At 36.2% G+C, this 24,345-nt stretch overlaps 1 protein-coding gene across 1 annotated transcript in view; it reads right to left on the reverse strand.

Annotated features, from left to right (window-relative positions):
- MYO16 (myosin XVI) overlaps positions 1-24,345 on the reverse strand; it is a 259,909-nt gene that overhangs the window by 140,202 nt on the left and 95,362 nt on the right. Inside the window, exons 10-15 of the mRNA XM_059839709.1 lie at positions 23,639-23,749; positions 20,833-20,898; positions 17,977-18,104; positions 13,064-13,169; positions 11,124-11,241; positions 4,855-5,002 (exon numbers count right to left, since the gene is read on the reverse strand). Of these exons, the coding sequence (XP_059695692.1) occupies positions 4,855-5,002; positions 11,124-11,241; positions 13,064-13,169; positions 17,977-18,104; positions 20,833-20,898; positions 23,639-23,749 (677 nt within the window). The remainder of the gene's footprint in view (positions 1-4,854; positions 5,003-11,123; positions 11,242-13,063; positions 13,170-17,976; positions 18,105-20,832; positions 20,899-23,638; positions 23,750-24,345) is intronic.

Consider the following 24,345-nt stretch of genomic DNA (forward strand, 5'->3'; position numbering starts at 1 on the left):
GCTTGAATACAAGGAAAGAGCATAGAAATATCAGAGGACTGGAACATTCCTAAAATGCCTATTTTTCTAATTTTGTGGGGAAAATTTAAAAATAACAAAACGCAAACCACATGCACAAACAAAAACAAACAACCACAAAAAAAACCCAAACAAAACCCCCAAACAAAATAAAAGTCCCAAAATAAAACAAACAGCCCCAAACAACAACAAAACAAAGCAAAAAAAAACAAACCAAAAAAAAAAAACAAAACCAAAGCACTACAATCTTTCTCTATGAATTTACTGTTAGACTACCTCAGCAGGGTTTGTAGACAAATAGCACAGGTATGAAAAACTGGTCATTTCAAGATAATAATTTCTTTCTGTTGCACTTTAAATGACAACCTAATCAAATGGATGGAAAAAAAAAAAAGGCATCCAAACACACAGGGAAAGATAAGGAAGAGAAAAGGCATGGAAACATGGGAAATGTGCAGTGTCCTCATGGTGCATATCTAAAACACTTAGAAAATAGACAGGTTGCCACCTGAGTGTATTGAAAAGAGGAAATCTGTGGTAACGGGCTACTGAGTCTTGAAAATTCACATCTTGGGCTGTTATATATAAGGGAAAGGAGGATATGGATGTTACTGGAATATGGATATTACTAGAATAATCACTATTTTTAACACATTGTTTTAGTGCTTGTTAGAAATGATGATTACTGGAAACACACAAACAAAAAAATGTACATAAGTCTCTCTTTACTGGGATCTTTTCTATTTCATTCACTTTGCCACACTAATTTTTAAGCCTTTTTTTTGAAGACCAGCCTTATAATTTTGAATGGGAAATTATTTCCTCAGTGATCAAAATTCAGATTAGTTCAGACTTTAACAAAAAAATCAATCACTTTACTGAAATTACTCCTTTATATATTAAATTCAAGTTTTCTTATTGGGAGTGAAGAGGGCACCTGCACTAAAAAACAGTAAAAGAAGGTACATCAGTTCCATGAAGTGATCTACATCTGTTGGTGCAGAAGAGTTTCACTGCTTTTTTAGAGACTGTGAGAAACATCACAGGCAAAGAGAACACACAGTGCAGTGCACAACAACTGTTCTATGGGAGAAAGGAAAGTTTTACACCTCTGGGAACAGCAGTTTGATAATGCAAATACAAAAAGTGCATGCCCTGACCACAGTTCAGCTTGCATGAATGTGTATAGAACATTTTCCTCAGCTCAAAGTTATTCACTTGTTTTTACAGAACGGTGAATTAGGAGAAGTAGGAACCTTGTTTAAATTGAAAATGGTGACATCAAGTTGAACAGCTCTCAAACCTACCATCTTTTCTGAAATAATTTTCTAGAGTTAAGTGTCCTTAAGCTATATTTTTAAATATAAATGTACACAGGTGAAGACATGATTTTTAATAACAGTAGGTTTGAGTATCTTACATATACATATTACACAATGACATTCTTACATTGTTCTATGTGCCACAGCTTTGAAACAGAAATACTAATTTGAAGCAATTGGCCCAAAGGAACAAAAGCAGGACTTTCTACTTATTTTCTGGAATATTTTCCCCCCAAAAACTTCTTTCCTATTGCTATTATATTTCCTTTTGTTTCCTATCCTTCCTTTATTAGTGTTGAAGATCATTTACAAATCAATCTATCACCACTGCCACTTCTCTTACTGTTCTCTGTGTCACCTTGGTTGCAAGATTCGTCACTAAGTTAGCACCTACTGTAACTATGAGGCAAAACTAAATGTGCTAGATAAGCTGGTACATGCTTTTTTTGTAAGGCTAAACTTCAGAGACCACAAAAGTACTGCTTACAGTCATGGACTGTAATCTGCACCCAGAAAAAAAAATTTAATCCAGAGCAAATCAAGAGCAAATGAGAATATAATTTCAAATTGCTAATGCCTCTGTATTACACATAATTATCATCATCAAGATAAGAAGTCCTAGAGTTCTTTGAAACTCAGTAAATTAACAGAAATTTTGGAATTTTTCAATCAACCATCTGCTGATAAAACCCAGTTTCCGAATATAATGAACACACGGGAATAGTTGTCAATCAAAAGGCTTTGACTTGCCCTTTCGAGACTCTCTCTTCATTTCTGACACGCTTCCCTTGCTCAGTCTTGAAAAATGATCTTACCTTACAGCAATTATTTCTGTCTTTATCCATCATGATCCACATGCAGATACGATGGGAGATGCACTCATTCAGATCCTTCCCTATGTAGATTAAATTCTTGCTACTTCAAGATCCTGGTTGTATGCAGGCTCAATAGAAAGTGTGCAGCTATTTGTCCTCACATGATGCCTTAGCAATTACAATGCTTGCAAGAGCACATATTTAAATTTCTGAGCTCAAGCTCCCTCTCAAAAGAGCACCAAACAGCAGAGATTTAGAGCCAAAAAACTTACCCTACACAATGGGGCGACACCCCAGCCTCACAGAGATTCTTAGTGATTCCAAAAGGGAGGGGTTTCCCCTTAAACAATTTACATGAACTCTCAGACCAGGATTATATATTACATAAAACACAATCTACATCTCACCTTTTACAGCATCATATTGACAAAATTACTTTCAATCTTTGACGTACTTTATCTAAAATAACAGTAAAAAAATCCATGCTACATCTTATTTCTTAAATTGCAATGGCTTAAGAAAACAATGTTAAAATAGGGGTACTTTGTGGTCTTAATAATCATTATTTACTAAGATTCTTGGATCTTCTACATAAAAGTGCAATATTAAACAATGCGAAGAGGAACAGAAAAATTATCAAAAAAACAACTGGGAAGAAAAAACCTGCTAAAGGTTTTAAAAAGCCTGTTATCTAGTTAATTTTACTATTTTAATCAAGATTACACTTGTCTAAAGAAAACATTAAAAAATCACTTATGGATGTTACCAGAATGATGTGATCTCATCAAAATTTGACTAAGCCTAAAATAATGAGCTTATAAAAGAGGCCAGATCCTGCCTTCCTGATTCATGAGTTTGATGCAGTAGAAATTCATTCCTAATTTAACTTTATCAGCTGACAAATATCTAGCTCACAACTGCACTCAGGAGTTTAAGGTAAGAAAAATTTGGCTCAAACACTCTCAAAAATTTAAGATACAATCTACTGTACATAGGCAAAGCAAAGCTTTATTGATAAAAGAAGGTTTATGCAAGTATTCAGCTATAAATTACTTCTAAAGCTTTGGTACTGCACTGTTCAGACATCTATTTAAAAATACCATTTTGTTCTTTTTGGATGACTATCAGATATCTTATCAGATAAAACTTTGTTCATGTGAATCTAATTATTCAGGTTTACACTAAGTTCTATCTGAGCTTCTTGCAAAGGGACTTTAAACTGTTTCATTTTCTGAAAAAACTGATTGCTTCCAAACAACTTACGCTAGAAGAGGAATAAAGTAATCATCAGGAACCTAGAATACTTTTGGTCTTCAAAGTCCTCAAACAATTTAAAATATAGAATTTAACTCTTCTTCTCCCTGCTTTGAAGTGAATCTTTTTTACTAAAGGAATTTAGCCTGAGGTTTCTTCAGAGTTAGTTCTGTATGATATTCTGTACAACACAGAAATGGTAAGAGCTTAAAACATTACCAAACAATGGTAGTTAGAAGACTTCTGTCTGAAAAAAAAAATCATAATCAATGAAGCTTTTTCTGCAAAAAATTAATGTGGTGCCTCTCTATTTACAGGTTCTGTACCTAGAACTGCTATTTTATTCAAGTAACTAGCCAGAGCAGAAAATAAAAAAGTTGAGAAAAGAAAAAAATCCATGGCAAAAAGGCTTAGATGTGAAAACCTGAAAATATTCTTCTTACCCAATTTTAATTACTATTGGTCTTTTCACAGTTACTCACTATACTCATTTTAAAGGTAGTCAGTTTAAGAGAAGATCATTAATACTAAATAGCCTACTCTCATTTCAGTGACACTTAGCAAAGACTGAAGAGTAAAATGCAAATTAACTAAGTGAGGAATATTTTTTCGTTCTAAAATACGCAGAATGAATAAATTCTGAGATAACCATAAAATTTACTGAAAAAAAACCCCAAACCTCTTCCATAGCAAACATTTGGAGTATATTAAGCCTTAGAAATGCTAGATTTGGGTGTCTATATTCAGCTCTTTATATTTAAGCTCTTACTATAGCGGTGACATGATCAGCACAGTTTATGAAGACACAGATAGCTCTGTGCTTTGGGTGAGCTGAACCACATTTGTAAGTCATTATACAGCTGAGCAGGGACTCGATCTCCTTGGATTGCAAATGGGAGCCAAGACAACCAGCTCATGTGGAGTCATACAGAAAGACATATTTTAGGTGCTGGGTGTTGAATCCTTTCCTTGGGTTCAAAGCAGTCAAAACTTTTGTTTGTTTTTCTCACTAATTTGATATAATGTAAGTATCAAAATGAAAATGAAGATATCAAGTTACATTTAGTGACATTTCATCAAAATCGACATATTCCATAAGAAAATTACAAATAAATCAAACAGTTTTTACCTTAAGAAACAACTTTTCACCAGGGGGAAAAAACCCAAACCCAATAGCTCTATTCTAGTCCACAAAAGACAGAAAAAGAGCTAATACATTTCTTTCTCCTTTGAGGCAACAATATAAATGGATATAAAACTCTAATCTTGTTAAGAGACTATATATGTACTTCAGAACTAAATACTCATGAATAAGTACTCCATAATAAATAATTTCAGAGCTCATTGAAAAGTTAGAAAAATTTTAAAAATTAGGAGGACCTCAACAGCAGAGAGGCATTAATATAAGAAAACTATTAATACTAAATATAAAGTTGTTTTCCTACCTGTGTGCAGATAAATTACTGAGGTACAGGGTGTATTTTTCTTCAGCAGACAATCCATCCATCATCAAGTAAAAAACATGAAAATTACTCTGGTTGAGAGGTTGGATAACGACACGAGACTTCTCCAACATGTATGTATAAATCCTAGCTGATTAAGAAACAAACAGATAAATTAATAATTACACTGATTGTTCTAAACTTAAATGTCTTAAACCATTCACCATTGTAACAGTTAAGAATGAACAATGTTTCATACAAAATGATCTGAGGGGAGCTTATAAAATATAGTATTACCATTTATAGTCCATGGTTTTCTATACAAATCACATACAAAACCCCAATTCCATTAGAATTGGTAGAACAAACATATTACCACACTTACTTACTGTTTGACATTACCATCAAAACTACTTGGTTTGGAAGATACTGATGTTGATTTGTATCAGTTGCTATATTTGGCAAGGTTTTCTAAGGGACAAGCTATTAGTCATCTCCCCAAAATGTAGCCATCTGAGCACTGGCATCTATTCTATCCTCCTCCTAAACGGAAACATGGGAGAGAGATACAAGAGCTCTTGAAAAAATACACTTGGAAGCATTTCTTCTTTCTCTGCTGGTAATCAAGAACATAGAGATTAATAGTTCTGATTAACCACCGAGCTTCTAGATGGCTACAAAGAGGCAAATCCTCTGCAGAACAGGTGACAAACAGGCTCACTGACCTGAGCCTGGGGAAACATGGGCATCTCAGAAAGGCTATGACAACCTGAATAAATGAGAAGCCATGTGAATCAGCAGTCTGGGGAAGAAGGTATTGAGGATGAATCTGAGTGAGATTTGCCTACAGAAAAACAGCTTACAGGATCATACATAACCTCAGGCTCCAAAAGATTCTGATAGAGGCAAAGCCCAGAAGCAAAGGAAATATTAAGCTTCAGATTGATTTGCCTTTTTGCAAGATAAAAGGCATTTTAGAGATACCTGTGAAGGGACAAGGATATTCACTATTTTGGGCAGGCTGTTCTCTGGGAGTACACCACTATGAGGTTCCAGATGCAAGAGACTAAGAGAAGAAGGGAATGTCCAACTGCAGCTAGAAGTCAGGGCCTTTCTGGTAAGTGGAAACCTAATCCCAGTTCCCACTTACCCAGCTGCAGGCATAATTTATCTAATTACTTAAGTAGTAGCTGTGGTGCAAAGACCAGAAGCACTTCACACACAACTGATCACCTCCACCACATGGAACCAGTCCAGTTTGCTGCAGCTCTAGGATTTTCAATATCTGCAGTATGGCAGAGCTTTCACAGAGACTTTGCAAGCATCCTTGCCCTGGAAAGGGCTCTTGAGTTTAGAGCATAAGGTGCACTTCTCAGCAATGGAGGACCTCTATTTTTGAACCCAGTAAGCACATGAGAATATTAAACTATAGCTTCCCATAGCCTGGCTTTCAATCAACTCATTCAGGACTCCTTTCTTCATGAACTGGAAGTAGTTCTTGAACATATAGTCACTGTAAATATTGGTGCATGCATCCTGCAGCACAGGAAATATGCTCTCTAAATGCATACCACACATATTTTTAGAATTTTTCTCATTTTTTACTTTTTTTAAGCTGGCTGGGATTAAAGCAATATTTTCAGAACCAGTTTTGGACTCGCAGGTGTTGCCTAATGCAAAGTGAAACATTTTGGTGAATGACAGTGTGTCTCAGAGGTAATTGATTCAGCCTAATGAGGAACTAGGCCAGCAGGCAGAATGTCAGTTCCTGTCACCATACAATTGCTAATGTCCACTGCTAGGTTATTGCTGCATCATCTGTATTTGTCTGGTCATTTCATTTTAAATTCCACTTATCTTTTGAAGTTTAAGCTTCTGTTTATACTGTTGAAATAAACACAGCAAACCTGAGGTTACTTGAGGCAGTGTGTATGAGGGAACACAGCCTTTGAGAATACTGCTGAAAGTGTAGATGGCAGAGAAATGAAATGGGTGAATCTGGAACATATTGTTTTGAGAAAGGCCTCAGCAGCTAAATTCTCTCAATTAATTAAATACAACTATGCAGGGTCTCAAAGAACTACTCTGCACAGGCCAAACCATCCTGGACACATCCCAGTTAAGGAGTGCAGAAGGTCAGTGGTACATCAGCCAGGGACATCCTCTATGCTCTCTTTATGTAACAGCACAGACATGTCCTGGCATTTGCTGGCAACCAAAACCATGCCTCTGAGTCTGGCTATGAGACAGTAGGACTGACAGAGAGGAGTTCTACCTCTGACTTGCTGAAGCAAGGAAACATGATCTGGCCCATTTAATCATCCTACAAAATGTAGTAGTGAGCTGCTATCATGGAATCAATATGATGAGAAATTGTGTATCATCCATCTAATCCTCTGCTGCTGAACTACAGAAAAAACTAAAAAACCCAAACTGCACAGGAAGTAGAAAGACACACTTGGGAAATCATGTATGTTTCTGGCTCCAGTAACTTTGCAACACATTATAAATTGAAGCAATGCAATCATGGCAGGACTGGCCCAGACACACACTTTCATCAGAATCAATCACTACTTGGCTGTCATTTCTACAGGGTAAAACAGAATAGATGAACCTGAAGGATGATTTCCATCTTTTATTGTGCTTGTAACTTATTTCACAGTAAAACTAATCCAACCATCAATTAATTTGAAAAGAGTTCACTGCAAATCTTTAATCACATTTTTGTGTGCAATATTCTTCACTAAGGCTTTTATAACTACCACTTCAGGTGTTTTTAACATTCATTGATTAATACAAGCAGGAAAAATGTTACCAAAGGTCATCTATCATTTAACTTTAATGATGAGCAACATCACTTATTCAGATGACACAAATTAATTCAGCCTTTTCCAAGTACTTCAAGTCACCTGCACTTTAATAAGGCTAAATACATTCCATCTCAACTAGCATCTCCAGCAGTGGGAAGAGCTGTTAAGAAAAGCCAAGCTTCCAACCAGCAAGAATCAAACAGAGCATCATCTTAATGGTGCTAAGAGTCATAAAGAAAATTATCATGGTACTATGCTTTTCTACAAAGTGAAATATGTTTGTTAATCTATGTGTGAAATAAAAGGGAGAAAATTTATAGAGTTCCCAAGCAAAGTCTGTCATTTTTGTGCAATGGCAATTGTGCCTCCAGGCACAAACAAATTTTTACTTCCTTTAACAGCTCACTTGATCTACTCAGCAGCTACACAGTGAGCAAGCAGATTCTGTATTAAAGTGTGGCCAGTGAGACCTGTCTTTCAGCTATGCATTCCTACGTTACTCCTTCTCAAAAACCATGCTGTCCTAAACACAGCTATTTGTAAAGACAAGAAAACATTTGTTAGCCCATTTCAATGTAATTTAAAAAAATAATAAATTAAAAAAATTAAAAAAGGACATCTGTCCTTGGTTTTCAAAAAGTGAAGACTGAGAAAATCAATGCCTGAAAAGCAAAGAAGAAAATCTGGAGAATAAGTTTTTCAGACTTTATTTTTTCTTCTAAGTTTCTTTCTGAGTAATTTGAGGAAATTTATAGAGGCATTAATTTTCACCTTAGGAATTCTATCAATTTACCTGAAGGACCATTTTGGGGAAAAAAAAAATAAAAAAAATCAGTCTTCTACTATTATCTTGGGAGAGTTAGTCATTCACTAGGAATGATTTTTTTTTTTTTTCCCAGAAGATCAATCTTTGAGTTCTTAATTTATTTTAGAAACTTAATGAAATCACTGGCCTGCAGTTTAATCTAAGTATTTGTTCTAAAATAAAACTTTTTCTTACAGGAAACTTCTTCAGATATCTGTACTGGCTTTGAGTAGAGCCACACTAAAACCCTCCAGCCTTGTTTTCAGAACATCGTGGCAGAAATACAATTTCTGCTAAAGAACAAATCAAATCTAATGATGAAAATTATAGGGAACATTTCAGCTATTTAGGTATATTGTACTTTCTGCTAGAAGAATAAACCTTGTGATAAAAGTCAGAGCATTTTCAGGCTTTAGAAGAACTTCAGCATGAACAAGAAGCTGTCACAAACTTCACAGGTGTCCACTCAAAACACAAGGAGTGCCACCTTGGGCTTGCCCTCTGTAATAAAGTGTGCACGTGTACTTTGCATGTCCCTTCCTTAGGAAATTGTTCCATATCTCCACCCGTAATATCCATCTGTGGAGGAGTTTAAACCACCTAAAGCCTTTGATGGAGGCAGCCTTGTGTCACTTGGATTTCTGTTTAAAAATCAAACACATTTAGCCCCGTTAGTATCAATGAGCTACAAATTCATGGCTCAGCATATTTAAATTATTAATTTATGTTTAAACAGTGCAAGATAGTAAATACTGCTGCAAATGATCTTGCAAATAAATAGAGAGTATGCCTGGGTGGAATTTAAACCTGCCAAAGACAATATGCATTATTCTTTTCTCATTTATGGTGGTCTAAACCTGGGACAATTTCACTCAGATGTGATGCTTAGCAGTGGCTGAGAAATGGCAACAGCTACTATGCAAATCAAACAGCAGGAACAATTGAAAACTTCAGAAACATGAAACACACTTCTACTGCTGTAGCAAGGCACGTCTCTCTTGACCGCAAATTATGTAACTTTAGGCTGTCTTGGAGTTGGTAAGAATAATTGATTCAATTCCTAAATAACTGGGGAATAGCAGGGTAGATAAGTAATTTGTTTGTATTTGTTAATTGACCTGACTACCCCTAAATTTTCTCATTTGATGCCTCTGGCTTGAGAACCATAAAAACACCGAATTAGTGTATCAGAAAACGGACACACTGATCCTCTCACAGGCAATGGCTGTGAATTAAACTGTCAGTTCTGAGTAAAGCTGTTCATAAACCTATGCCCCCTGCAGACATAATATACTAAAATAAAGTATGTACCATACAAAGGGTCTATAAAATTTTAGCTTTAGAGATTGAGGTTTATTTTTACGAACTTAACTGAGATGCTCTTCAGTCCATGCTAATGTATATTTAATTTTGCATTCCTCCCACAAGAGCTTATAAATGAAAAACAAAATTGCACATTTTTAGTTTTGAATTTCCTTTGCAACTATCCTACACTCATTATAAAACAAGCCCAAAAAAAGTGTTAGCAATTTCCCATGCGTGACATTTCCCATGAAGGAACTATCATATTTTCTAGAGCATAGTGAACTGTCTAAGAAAATGTAAGAGGAAATATTTCCAAGGAATTTTTTTAGGAAACTCTTCAGAAAGAATAAACACTCTTAAAATTGTTAAAAAAAAAAAAAAAGAGAGTAGATTTAGAAATGCTTATCTAACAGAATTGAATTTACTTGGAACAAAAGTGTGTCTTGCCATACAGCTTCTGCATCCAGGAGCAGTGCAAGTAGGAAACTGTGTGTAGCTGTTTCTGCACATATACCTAGCTTTGACAGTGAGTAGCTTCATGATGACCTGTGTGGACCAGAAATGAAAGCTCTCTCTGACTGCTTTTGAAGATAAAGTTTTCAGAATCAAACTGAAAGTTTGCTCAATTTCCTTGTGGTTTTTTTTTTGTTGTTGTTGTTTGGTTGGTTTTGGTTTTTGTTTTAACTAATGAATGCTCACAAGGGATCAGAAGACTCATACTTACTCTGAAAGCAGGAATGAATTTCATTCTTGTCTATAAGAAGAATAAACATCAATATGGTTCCTAGTTGTTTTAAAAGAAGCTCTAAGTTGTAATAAATTACTTCTAATTTCAGTATTACAGAATATACTTGTTGTTGGCTTTTTTAGTTTTTGGGGGGGGGTTTTTGTTTGTTTTTGTTTTGGTTGGTTGCTTTTTTTTACTAAACAAATTGTATTACTCACTAATTTATGGGATTCTTAAAATACCCCATACAATACTAGGTACAAATGCATAACTTAACAACTTAATCCATTTTTCACTCTTACTTCACAGTGTTGCACTACACAGCTCTCTCAGTTTGTTGATCTGTGAAATAAAACCTCCTGGGAAATAGGAGGAATTGCTGTTGTCATTTTGTTTCTTGTCTTTTCCTGCCACCTTGTGGCTGCTTTGAACAGGGCACTGCTCACTCCTGACAAGCGATCAATTCACAGGCTGTGAAATCTGTTCCCCTGACACTCCCTAACCCCCCCGGCCTCTTTCATGTCCTTTGAATCCCTTGCTGTCCAATTCTGTGCATGGCACACTGGGATCTCTGATCTGACACTCTGTGAGTGACATCAAAATTTACAGATAAAGTGATACTTACCTGCAATTAATGTTTTTTTTCTCTCACAAAACTGTAGTTCAAAATACTTGATAAAACAGCTGGAAAAATCATTCAAGGGTGTCTTAGCATGTCCAAAGGCCTCCAAGATACAGTTTACCTGCAAAATAATATTAAAGAAGCAAAAAGAGAGGAAGTAAACAGGAAGATATTTCAAGAAACATTGGTGAGGTTTTCTTGTCATTAATTAATTGGGGGGAAAAAAGAAGACCATTGTTCATCTTGGAATTTAAAAAAAAACTTGGCAGGTTTTTTTCCAAAGTAGAAATTAAAGACAGCTCAAAAAGAAATACATTCCTAAAAAGCAATGTCAGAATAGTGGAAGTTTTAAGGTTCACATATGAGCTGTGCTCCTACCAGTAGTGTGGATATGAGTGACTGGAGTCATATTCTCAGAACTGCCATGCTTAGCAAAAATATTAAAGTCTTTGACAGCTTGTGAAGCTACAGTCAGTCAATCCTAATAACCCAACAAAGGAATTTATAAGTTTTATATAATGTCAGAAATGGCATAAATTATTGATTTCAAATAGAATTATTTCAGGATTATACTAGTGAAAAACTGAGGGGAAAAAAGATTCAGACATTGTTTATGGCATGTCTCACTAATGCATTTCCATGTTAGGCTTTCATGGTCACAGCCACTGTATTCAGCTTTTTTGTGTATAATTAGTTGCTTACACCAAGAGATTCCCTTCAGAACTCTCCTCTATGCATCCTTGAAGGTGATTGCAACGTGGTGCACATACACTTGGTCTGGCATCACTCTTTTCAGGAAGGTGGATGACCTAGCTGGGGAGGGAAGGGGTCTGTGGAGTGGCACAGAAGCTCTAAAAATTAAAGCATTCACAATTATTAATTAAACCAGATGTCTGTGCAGTAGGTGGCAGCAGAAAACTAGCCAGCCAAGTTTTGGTGCCAGTTCCACTCCAGCAGAGATGTTTAGGATGTGTTTGCTTTTACACTAATTCAGCACTTGCTTTAACCTGTGCATCTTTATTAATTTAATGGTGCTATGCACAACTGTGGCAGGAATTATCCAGACAACTGTGTTCATTAAGGCATCTTAAAAGGCAACTAGAATAAAATCTCTATTCTCTATGGATGAGATCTGATACATTTACCATCTAAAATCAGACACCCCATTCAAGCTAGTTTTAAAGAATATTTCTATAACCAAAATTTGATACTGCTCTTCCACCTCCATTAAGACCCATTGATAGCTGTCTCTGAGTTGGTATCTCAGATGAAAAGTTTCATCAGGAAAGGAAATTTCTTTACAGAACTTGAATTGGCAATCCAGGGTTCAGCCTAATTTAAAATTTCAGTGTGAACCTTTCTAGGGAATTAAATATGGGTAGATGGAAATACATATTTTGGAAATTAAATATGACTGAAAAAATATTCAGAACTCTTACCTATTTCTTCAATATATTTAGTGCACAGATATTGATCTTTATAACTTATTTCAATCCTTGCAGTTTTCCTGCAAGTTTACAGTTTCTTTCTTGCATACTATTTCTTCAGATGTCTCAACACTTATACTGTCCAGTGAATACCATACAGACAAATTTATTTATTTATTTACTGAAGGCAATTAATGTCATGTGTAAGAAACAGTTCCTGATCCCAGAAATGTTTCCTATTCACTGCAACACTGATTTTCAAAGTCGCCAAAACATAGAAACAAAACTGTCTCCACTTTGGAGATGCTTCTTGTCAGATCAATGCGATCTTAATCACAATCCCATTCCCATTCATGGAAAAAAAACCCAAAACTTCCTTTGACTTCAAAGGTGGAAACAAGCCATTGATCAGTTTTTACAGAGCTGACACCTTTTCCCATACATCTCCAATATCCCTGTCTACCCAAGAGGCCAAGATTTTGCTTCATTGCACTCAGTGGTTGGAATGCTACTTACATGTTTTATCTTTGTCTCAAAGGCATTTCTGCTGCAGCTGGCTCTGCAAGTGAGGTGTTTCACTATCTGTTTGCACGCTTCAGTCTTCCCAGAACCACTTTCTCCACTGCAAGATGACAGGCAAGGAAGAAAGGGAGGAATCAGGGCTAGGTAAACAAGTGAAATGTTATTTATATTCTTTGCTAGCTTTGTTTGAATGGATTGAAGGTACCTCCATCAAACCTTTATTTCAAATAACAGAAGGTTTATGGATGACAAATAAAGAACACAACATAGGAGACAGACTGACTGACTCTGTATGTACATGAAGGCTGTCAGAGCTGTCAAGATACTTTGTCTTGTACCACAGGTCAAACCAATCAAATCTAATGCTTTCAAGTCTTTTTGAAGGTACTTATAGCACAGATTAAATGTTTTCCTTTATCTTTTCTCCAGTAAAGGAGCTCACTAATGCTGCCTGGTTCTCTTTGCAGATGGGGAAATTACTGTTGTGGTAATGATGGGGAATCAGAAGAAACAGAAAGCAAAGAATACAATAGGAAAAACGGAAAGAAAATACAAAAGGAACAGGAAGGAAAAGTTGATTGATTTTGCAACCTGCCTGGTTTCTGCAATACACTGACTTTAGTGATTCTGTCTAGATCACTGTGATTTCTGGTTTGTGACTTAGAATAAATATTCAGAAGAATGAGGATTTCTGACAGGGAAAGTGACCAAAGTAAATAGGGTAAAAGTCAATAGAATGACAAATGTTGAAAGAAGCAATAGCAAAGCGGTGGCATGGAAGAAATAAGCAAAAAATCCCCTACAGGGAAGTCAAAGTGGGACTCAGTCAGGAACTGTAGTGACAGGACAAGGAATAATGGTACAAACTGAAAGAGGAGAAATTTAGGTGAGACTTTAGGAAGAAACATGAAGTTTAGTTAGTTAGGAAGGAGGTCCATGAAGTTTTCTCACTTTTCCTCCTTTGGCTTTCCAGCTTTTCTTTATAACTAACTGAAGGAGGGCCTGCTTCCTTCTGTTGCTTAATAAATATTTTGTTAATACAACCCTAACTACAGCTCATATCTTCCTCTCTTCAAATACTATGAAGAATTAAAAAAAGTAAGTTCTGTTTTGAAATTAAGAAAAAAATTAAAATCTAAATTTGTTTGGAAAAAGATCAATTGAAAGTGTGAAAATCAAAGTCATATGAAGCAAAGAACTCGAACCATAATACACCCAGGGGCAATAAAGAAGCTACAACTGTCAAATCCATGGCATTTGGATTATCATCCATTATCACATATATTGCATGAAGGGGAGTCCTTCATGAAACATATATGAGAAATTGACAGAACCATCACACGGGAGCAGTTAATCAAGGAAGCCCAGGTAAAAGAGTCAGAAAACAGCCAACTCCAGGCAAGTTTTAAGAATTACTTTATGCAAGTACTGAGAAGTACTTGCTTGCCCCCAGTTTCTGCATCTTAGGCAGGTTTGCCTGTACCTTTATGATTTCAGAACAGTGGATCATTACTGGATCGTTACTGTTTGGTAAACAACAAACCCTTATAAAGAAATTCTATAAATCATCTATTTAGGGAAAATATGACAAAATACAAAACATGTAAGGAGCAATATACCTGTCATTTCAGATGTTATAAATTACAGGGTTTTATTTTTTGCTCTTCATTTTCAATTCTGGCCAAAGATACCGCACTCATATCATACTTAACAAAACAATTTACTCCTGAAGTACTTGAACTATGATCAGAAGTGATGGAAAACTGCTGACAGAATGTGTTCATATTAGATTTCCACCAGATTTAAAGGAAGACAGGTGGTGTGTTGTTCTGCATGAACTTTTGAAACAAATCTCTCATTGTACTACAGGGAGCATTACTACTCCAAATTCCCATTAATATAGTAAGGTATATCCAGGGAAGAGTGACTAAGTTCCCACACTTTTGGGGGTCAGAATAATTTATTTCTTCTCCATTTTCAGAGTAGGTAAGTGAGATACTTGAGGTAAGTGAGGTAGGTAAGTGAGTCTTGCTTCCAGTGACTCAAGTTTCTAGATTTGAAACAAATATCTGCAAGCAAAACTGTTAAATATGAAAGAATGAGTTTTGTATTTTCAGTAATGCTATCTGTAACTGATCAATATTTCATGCTAGTTGGAAATTATATTTCTAAAATTAAGCTGAATTGGATAGTGTATTTCTAAACAATGTTTCAATACAAATATGTAACTGTACTGCAGGAGCCCATAGCATTTAAAAAACATAATTATACTTTCAAAAAAAAAATTAAATTGAACAGAATGCTTTTGGTGATGCTAAACTGAGGAAATCCAAAGCTTTCAATGAATTCCACTGAAAAACACAAGGACTTCTCCCCATTCAAGACTATTTGGCTTAAATATGTGATTTATGTCTCAACAGTATCATTGGATATTGACACTCCTGGCTGTTAGCAAGTTAGACCATTTATTTTTATGTATTCATTATGACTTTTTGACTCACAAAATTAGCAATCAGCATACCATAAATCTTTGGTTTGATTTATTAAGAATCCTTAGCTTTTAACAGGACTATATTTAGGCTCCCTAGACAGCTCTTTACTTATCTTGTCAGTGCTTAATGCATTTTCATACCCTGAAAAGCAGGAGCAAAATGCAGCCAGAAGGAAGCTAATCATGAAAAGTCCACCTACTGGCTATTTAAGAGCATGTAACTAATAATATAATTTATTCCATACCCTCCATTAGAAGTTTATACAAAGACAGCTCTTGGTGTTAAGCATACATGAATAAAGCTGGCTTGCTACAAACTGAAAATATTTGCAAATAATTGATAGCAAGTTCTTCAGTGATTTGGCCAAATGCTTTCCTGTTGTAAAATGCTCTATTTCAATGAGTGAGCTTTTGATCAGATGTGAAGTGACTGGGGGAAAAAAAATGTTAAAGGTAACAAATTTGGCTGCACCTCAAGTCCTGCGTCCAGTTCTGGTCTCCTCACTTCAAGAAAATGCATTCAAGCCCTGGATGGAGTCCAGAGAAGGGCAATGGAGCTGGTCAGGGGTTTGGAGCACCAAGTCCTAGGAAGAATGGCTGAGGGAGCTGGGGTTGTTTAGCCTGGAGAAAAAGAAGCTCAGGGGAGATCTGATCACTCTCTACAACTGCCTGAAAGGAGGGTGTAGCCAGGTGGGGATTGACATTTTCTCCCAGGCAACAAGCGACAAAACAGTGAGAAAATAGCCCCAAGCTGCCCCAGAGGAGGTTTAGGTTGGTGCTCCAGAGTGACTTTATGATGCTCGTATCCCCATTCGTTTGTTTAGCCCAGAAATAAGTTTTACACCTTTAAGACTCGTTCCAAGAGCGAAGAGGGGGAGAGAAGAAGTGCGGAGTTTGTGATCAGGGACTGTATTTGCTCCCCTGCATCCTTCTCTGTGTTGGCTGCAGCACAGACAGGTGACGGGACAGAGCTCTCCTTTGCTTTTAGTTAGTTCTAGTTAGCTGAGGCAGAGAAGTTCCCTGGACTGTTGATTTTTCTTTTTCTTGGAACTGTTTCAGCCTGCTCTGGGTTGAACATCCAGAAGAGCAACAGCAGCTCACACCTGTAGCCCACCAGGCCAGGCCTGGGCCATGGCTTTTCCAGCACCAGAAGAACTGATAACAAACTGAGTGAGCTGAGCTGCAGCCCACCAAGGGGACTTGGAGTGTGTCATCTCTTCAGATTGGCGAGAGGTTTTATTGCTTTATATTATTCACATTTTGTGCTAGTGAATGCTTTGCCTGTTAAACGATTTAACAAAAATAAACTTTTTTTTCCACTTTTCTCCAAAGAAATCTTTTCCCAAACCAGGTGGGGGAGGGCCCACTTGAATTTACTTTCTAGAAGAACCCCTTTAGAAGTTTTCTCCCAAATTTACCCTAAACCAGGACAGTTGGACATCAGGTCTTCGCAGGAAGAGTGATTAGACATTGGAATGGGCTGCTCAGGGACATGGTGGAGTCACCATCCCTGGAGGTGTTCAAGAAATGACTGGACATGGCACTCAGTGCCATGGTCTAGTTGACAATGTGGTCTTCAGTCAGAGGTTGGACTCGATGATCTCAAAGGTCTTTTTCAATCTCATTGAGTCTCTAATCACATGGAGGATATTAAGATTAAAGATTCACAAGATATAAAAGCAAGTAAAGGGTGAAAAGACGGAGAAGTGATGAGACTGAGCAACACATTTCTTTGACTGAGTACATCAAATTCACCAGACTCACTGTTTTCAAAGAGTTTGAGAAAAGAAGGAATAATAGATTTGGGGGTTAAGACGTTCCAGGTGAATGCCAAATTTCACCATTATACAACCTGCATATTTAGATGAAACTTTTTTTACAGATTACTAATACAATTACTCACAATCTTGAAGTTATATATCATTGAAACAACACTGTGAGTAAGGGTTAAATGTTAAAGTGCATTTTAAAATCCATTTTGAGCTTGGAGAGCTAAAGAACAAACTCATGGTCACACAGAGGCAGAGTGCATGCTCCAATACAGGCGCATCACCACAGAAGTTTATAATTTAGTCAAGGACTTATCATTTTTATTGTCAATAGATTCTGTTTCTAATCCTGATTCATGTAATATCAGCAAACACACACAGCAGTTTTGAATTCTTTACCATTAACTCTTGTTCCTAATTAGATGCAGCTACATGGAGTGGCAATTGCCCAAGAGAATTTATGAACTTGAGATGTAATTAAACCTTTTTCATTTCTATTTTGCTCTAATGTATGATACAGAGATCAGTACATAGAAAAAAAAATCAGTTAGAGAAAAAATAAAATGGAAATCTCAACTGCTGAGGCCCAAGGGAAACTGCTGAAAGGCAGGAGGTACAAATTAATTAATAGAAAGATAAATTTTCACCTGAGGATAAAGCATTGGGGACGCTGCTCCTGGAATAGCATGTGGTAAGCTCTTTCAGCACAGGAAAATATATGTGGGGGAAGTGAGGAACACAGCTTTCCAGAGTTACTTAAATAAAGCTGGGTGACCTGAAAAATGGTAGAAAATTAAAATGATAACCACATTTCAAAACAGTTATGTTTCCCCTCCTTAATCTTGGGTCTTTTGTAAAGCTTACTAAGCATTATGAACAGAATTTCTCTATGTATAGAAGTGATACCTTTACAATAGCTATGAAGATCTTAATTACAGAAAATAGATCTTTAAACACAGAAGGTCTAATTAAGATACAAAATGAAACATAACTAGAGGACTTAACTGTACTGGTTTGTGCATTAAGTAAAAGAAAACCTAGTAAGCTACTTTTTAATGTCTTACATTTATAGTTTTTCAGTGTCATGACTTGAAAATTTACAAAATGAAATATGAACATCCCATGAAAAGTTAAAGGAATAATTTATAAACAAATTAATTTTTTACATGACAGAGCAGTCTCCTACAAATACTCTCTCTGCAATATAGAATAACTCCTGACACACATAGCTGGCAACACAAACTGCCCTTAAAGCCTGAGTAAATCCAATTATCTGTTATAGAAACCACTTCTTTTTTTTTTCTTTTTTTTTTTTTTTTTTTTTTTTTTTTTGTTCCTGAGGATATCCTGATATATCACCCCTTTCTGCCCCGTGCCTGTCTAAACTATTCAGTCCTGGGGTATCTACAACAGTGAAGCTGAATGAATCCTCCATGATATATTCTTGGTCAAGCCTTAAGGGCTACCATACCAAAAAAAGATTAAATCCACACTAGTTCTCCAGGAATCATTTTAGAATGTCACAGAGTACAATGAAAAACCTTCACACAAATGTTGCAAGTTTATATATTTTTCTAACATGAACTTCAAGAATATATTTGTCCTGATCGGGCACAAGTAAATTCTGCAGGAATGTAACAAAGCAGCATGACCACAGCTCAAGCACTTCTGCAGTCACTAAGATACCCTCAAAGTTGTGTTTGCATGTTCCTTGTTTAATGCTATTGTAATGTGTAGTGTAGTTGTACAGTAGATTTCCACGTAGAAATGCAATAATATTATCATCTAGCAATTGCATGGAATTTCATAAGGAGCAAGGTACATCAGTATCCATCAATATGCAACTCTTTCTGTCATCTCAGAGTGAATGATTTCTTATAAATTATTTATTTTGGTAGTATTCTATTGGAACAAAGTGCAGGCAATCAGTACACAATAATTAAATTGTCTGCTGAGAAGTTATATACAGTATTTTTTTAAAAAAGAAGGAAACATAAAATGTTGCTGTTATTAAAAAATATAGATGATAATATTTTTATTGCCTCATCCTAGTTTTAAAAAGGGTATCATGCTCAATACATGTTTGCATTCCTTTTCTTTTTGACAGCTAACAAACCACATATCTGAAACAAAAATGCTAACTAATGAGCCACATCATATAGCATGTCAGCATTTAGTGAGGAATTGAGATCATCACTTTTTATTACTTTAATACATAAACCACCTAACACTTAGAGACTTTAATACAACATCAACTAAGATGCTGCACTATACTGGAGCATTTCAAAAACAAAGTGGTTTTACAACCATGGTTTCTTGATCATCTGGGAAATACCTGCATAATGCACAATAGTGTGCAAATTACAAAGATGAAGTGAAAGCAATTATAATCCAAGGTGACCCAAACAATTACAGGACAAAATGTGTCTCATTATGAACTTAATTAAATAGATCTATCAGAGAAAAGTAAAGATGCAGCAAATATTCAGGAAACATTTTAATATGTATATTCTTTCTCTTTACAGTTCTCTCTAGGTGCACAAAATCATGCATCTAATAAAAAAAACACAGTGACAGGAAAAAATACTATCATCTGAAACCTTCGGGATGCATGATGGATGATTTCCATTTCTAGAAATAAATTCAGACTCCCAACTTAGAATCTGCTGCTTCTACCATGAACATCACTTTGTTTCTTTCTCTCAGATTTACTGCTGTTACACACCAAGCCACATGATGTAGCAAACAGCCACAAATTACAATTTGCTTCCCAGATTTTTAACCTTTTATAATTCTTGTAAGTTAAATAGACATATTTGGTTATTCCCTGTCAGGGAGGCTGAGCTTTGTGATCTCCATGCATCAATGAGAAGAGGGGGGATAAATTAAGTTATCCAACACTGTATCTCTTAAATGTCTAGGTGAAGATGAAGGAGAGATCAAAACACTTGGATGTTTCCCCATGGCTCAATCCCCCTTGCCCAAATGCTGCCTGTGCCTGGCACAAGCCCCCTCCCTGTGCCCGACCCAGGGCAGTGCTCAGCTGGTGATCAGCACATTGCTCTCTGCAGTGCCCCAGATGAGGAGCCTGGTGTGGAGCACAGACACACATTTTGAGCCTTTGTGCACCATCCAAGGTTGTTATCTCCATAATCATGCTTCAGGCAAGGGGTGTGAACTCAAACAACCACTGTATGAAGTATGCATCTACTTCTATAAGGTTGACTGTGGCAGAAACCACCAAGGTCAGCAGGAACTATTTTTAAACAACCAAAAGAGATCCTGCTCATTCAAAGTGTTATCAAAATGGCTGTCTTACTAAAAAGATACAGAAAAAATAGTTGTATCTTGGAAGAAATTTTTAAGGTTTTGCTAAAATACTAAAACTGAGATGTGCCCCATAAAAAGCATATACACTAATTAATTTTAGGGGATTGACCAGTCAAATGAACGATATGAATTGTAAAACAAAATCCACAAACTTTTAAAAAGAGAATGCTTACCATGGTAGAATAAATAGGAAGTTCTTTAAATGGGTTAACAAGTAACAGTATATCACCAATGTAGGTCTGAAAAAAAGAAGTAATTGCTTTATTAAATAATAAATTAAAATTTTAAGGAGGTTATTGGCTTTCTTCCAAAAAGAACTCGCAACAAAGCCTCTTAAATCTAGCTAACAACATGCTAAACATAATTCATGAATTCTGAGCTTTTAACTCCACAGTTTGAATTTGAGATCTAAATTTACATTTCGAACAGAATTAATTAGTATTTTTTGTAATAAATTGAATTGTTCATAACTGAAAATTATGCAGAGAGGAATTGCACTACATATATTAGTGGTAGATTATTTGAAATTTAATTTGGAACTTACCACTTGTTAAACTAAAAAACTGTCACAGAATCACAGAAGCTGCTGAGTTGGAAGGGACCCTTAAGGATCATCGAGTCTAACTCCTGGCATGAATACCACATAAAAAGCTCCTCAAGTGATTTTTATGGAATAGATGACATAATTTAGAAATGCTACACTGGTTATCCAGAGCTGATACATTAAAATATATTACTTGTGGGGTAAGATGGAGCAATTGATACACGTACAAGTCTTTATGCAAGTGTATGTGTATAGGAACATATGAGCATGCATCTAGAAAAGCTATCTGACCATGGCAGAAAGAGTAAATCATCTAATGATTGCATGTTTGCAAGATTTCACTATTTCATATTTGGAGCCATTGATGGATGAGAGGCTGGACATGAGCCAGCACTGTGCTCTTGCAGCCCAGAAAGCCAATTGTGGCCAGTGTGAGAGAGGGATTCTGCCCCTCTGCTCTGCTCTGGTGGGAGCCCACTGGGAGCACTGCATCCAGCTCTGGGGTGCCAGCACAGGGATAACATGGACCTGTTAGGACAAAATGAGGGCCACAAAGATTATCAGAGGCCTGGAGCACCTCTGCTATGAAGATAGGCTGAGGAAGTTGAGACAGTTTAGCCTGGAGAAGGCTCCAGGGAGAAGTTATAGCAACCTTCCAACACCTAAAGGGGCCTACAAGAAAGATAGGGAGGGACTCTTTATCAGAGATTTTAGTGACAGAATGAGGAGAAATGGTTTTAAGCTGAAAGGGAAAAGATTTATACTAGCTACTAGGAAAAAAATCTTTACTGTGACAATGCTGAGGCACTTCAAGAGGTTGCCCAGAGGATGCCCCATGCCTGGAAATGTGCCAGGACAGGCTGGATGGGGCCCTGAGTTCAACATCTTCTACTGGAAGATGTCTCTGGCCATGGCTAGAGGGTTGGAACCAGATGATCTTAAAGGTCCTTTCCAACTCAAACCATTCTACAATTCTGTGCACTTAAGTGTAAGATTGTAGGCCATTCTTGCTGTTATACTTTTGACTCCACATAAATAGCTGCTGCTATTAGAATGCAAAAATTGCCAGACTTCTGTCTCTGAAGAGGTCAGACAGCAAAGCATCATGTGAACAGTTCCAGCCATGTTGTCTTTTTCAAGATGAAGCATTTTGATTTGGGGAGGAAAATATCGTCTTTCATAGTAAATATACTGATTTTCTTCTAAAATGCATCAATTTATTTCCCTTCTCTCACCCACCCTGACTTCACTGTTGGGTTTTCCAGCAGAATGAAACTTTATAAAGCTTCAAAAGAAAATGAAGCAGGAAGTGTTTAGTGCTAATGAGGACTTTGGCTTGGAATTGGAGCCCAAGGACTTTTCCTTCTAAGTCTAAGAACCAAGTCAAGATAAAAGCATCTTCTGCCCTGATGCTGATACTCTGCCTAAGCACAGTGGCTGCTGTTGAGTAGAATACTAGTGCTCACTGCCTGCAAATTCTGTTAAGCTAAGAGAATTCCAGAGTAGAAGATTCTTTCAGACGAAAGCTTCAGTATCTTAAAATAAAAGGCTTCCTCTTCATTAATTAAGTTTAATATCTGGTATCTTTGAAAGTGAGATAAAGAAAAACAAATACTCATATAATAAGTATTTTTTAGCATTTGATCCATGATTACAAACCCCAGAATTTTTTTTACCACTGAATGTCATAACACCTAAAACTGAAGTTCCCTTAATTTCAAGTGGATACACAGCAACATAACAGTTCTCCATATTCCTTTAGTCAAAACAGTCTAATCAACTTACAAATTTAAAAATAATATGCATATTTCACATTTACACTCCACTAAGCTGTTTAGTAAGTTGGTAATAACTTATGGGTAAGATATGGACGGGGATACAAAAATTTCTTTTGGTATCTCGATGATTAACACTACAATATAATTATTTCTCTGATGCTGAAAGAAATTAATAATTAAATCTCCTATGCTAAAAGATTTTAAATTTAAATTTCTTTTATATTTCTAGTAATCATTCTCTATTAAATTAACACAGTTTTGAAAATGGAAGGCTCTTTTGGTGGCTTGAGAAGGAAGATTACAAACCATGGTGGCGCATCCCCACCCCAACCACACTGAGATATGAGCGACCTTAAAACACTCACTCATGACAAGTGCATTCATCAATGTTTACTAGCTTACTTCCTCCTTGAAAAAAACACACATACATTGTATTCAAACCTGTTGAAGTGGTATTCTATTTTTTATTTCTCCTTTTCCTACACAATCTTAAGGAATTGCAGGGCTTACACACCCATACACGCCCTCAACCTTTTAAAACTAGTCATGAGTTCGGGGCAGTTTACTGTACAGTAATTATGATAGTAATCCTATTTCTCCTGTTCTCTCTTTGGTCTTTTTTGAAACCTTACTATTGATATGTGATTAGCAACTCACATATATCTGATTATTGTTGAAACGCTTCTGAATCTCGTAAAGCAGGCTGCTGTCTGTTAGCTCACTCAGAGAAGCCAGGTCATCATTTGGAGCTGGAGGCATTAGCTTGATCTAGAAAACACAAATTAGAGAAATAAAGTAACTTCACAATGAATCATTCTGTACCATAATGTTCTAACTTACAGTATAAACCAAGACCACTAGAATTTATGGGAGAAAAACGCATCAGGAAACCAGAAAGTTGTGACTCCTGATAAATCCACCTCATTAATCTAAATCAAGAGAATAATATAAAAATTAATATCGATGTTATGGTGTATAACTGCATGAGTCTGATGGGCTCTTGAGAAGATACCAGAGTGCAATTTGCAGTTCTTAAACTCATAACAATTCTTTGATCAAATGCAGTTTTCCTGCTCTCTTCATTAAATGTTTATAGCAGAAGAAATCAAGAAATTAGCTACTGGACTTGTAAAGTATTTCTTGCAGTATTTAATTAAGCTCACAGACCACTCTTTATTATATGGGATTTGAAATTGTACTTGAATTTTTCTTGCAGAAGAGAAGTAAGTTAGTAAGAAATTGGAAATGTGTTAGGGAAGCCAGAAGATCATCAGAAAAGTCCACTTTAGCCAAAACTGGTGAGTGAAATTGCTTAACACTTTTGAGATTAGGGTGAATAATATAAACTCTGCAAGGGTAAATAA

This window comes from Haemorhous mexicanus, chromosome 2 (genome assembly GCF_027477595.1).
Source record: "Haemorhous mexicanus isolate bHaeMex1 chromosome 2, bHaeMex1.pri, whole genome shotgun sequence".
NCBI classification, from domain to species: Eukaryota; Metazoa; Chordata; class Aves; order Passeriformes; family Fringillidae; genus Haemorhous; species Haemorhous mexicanus.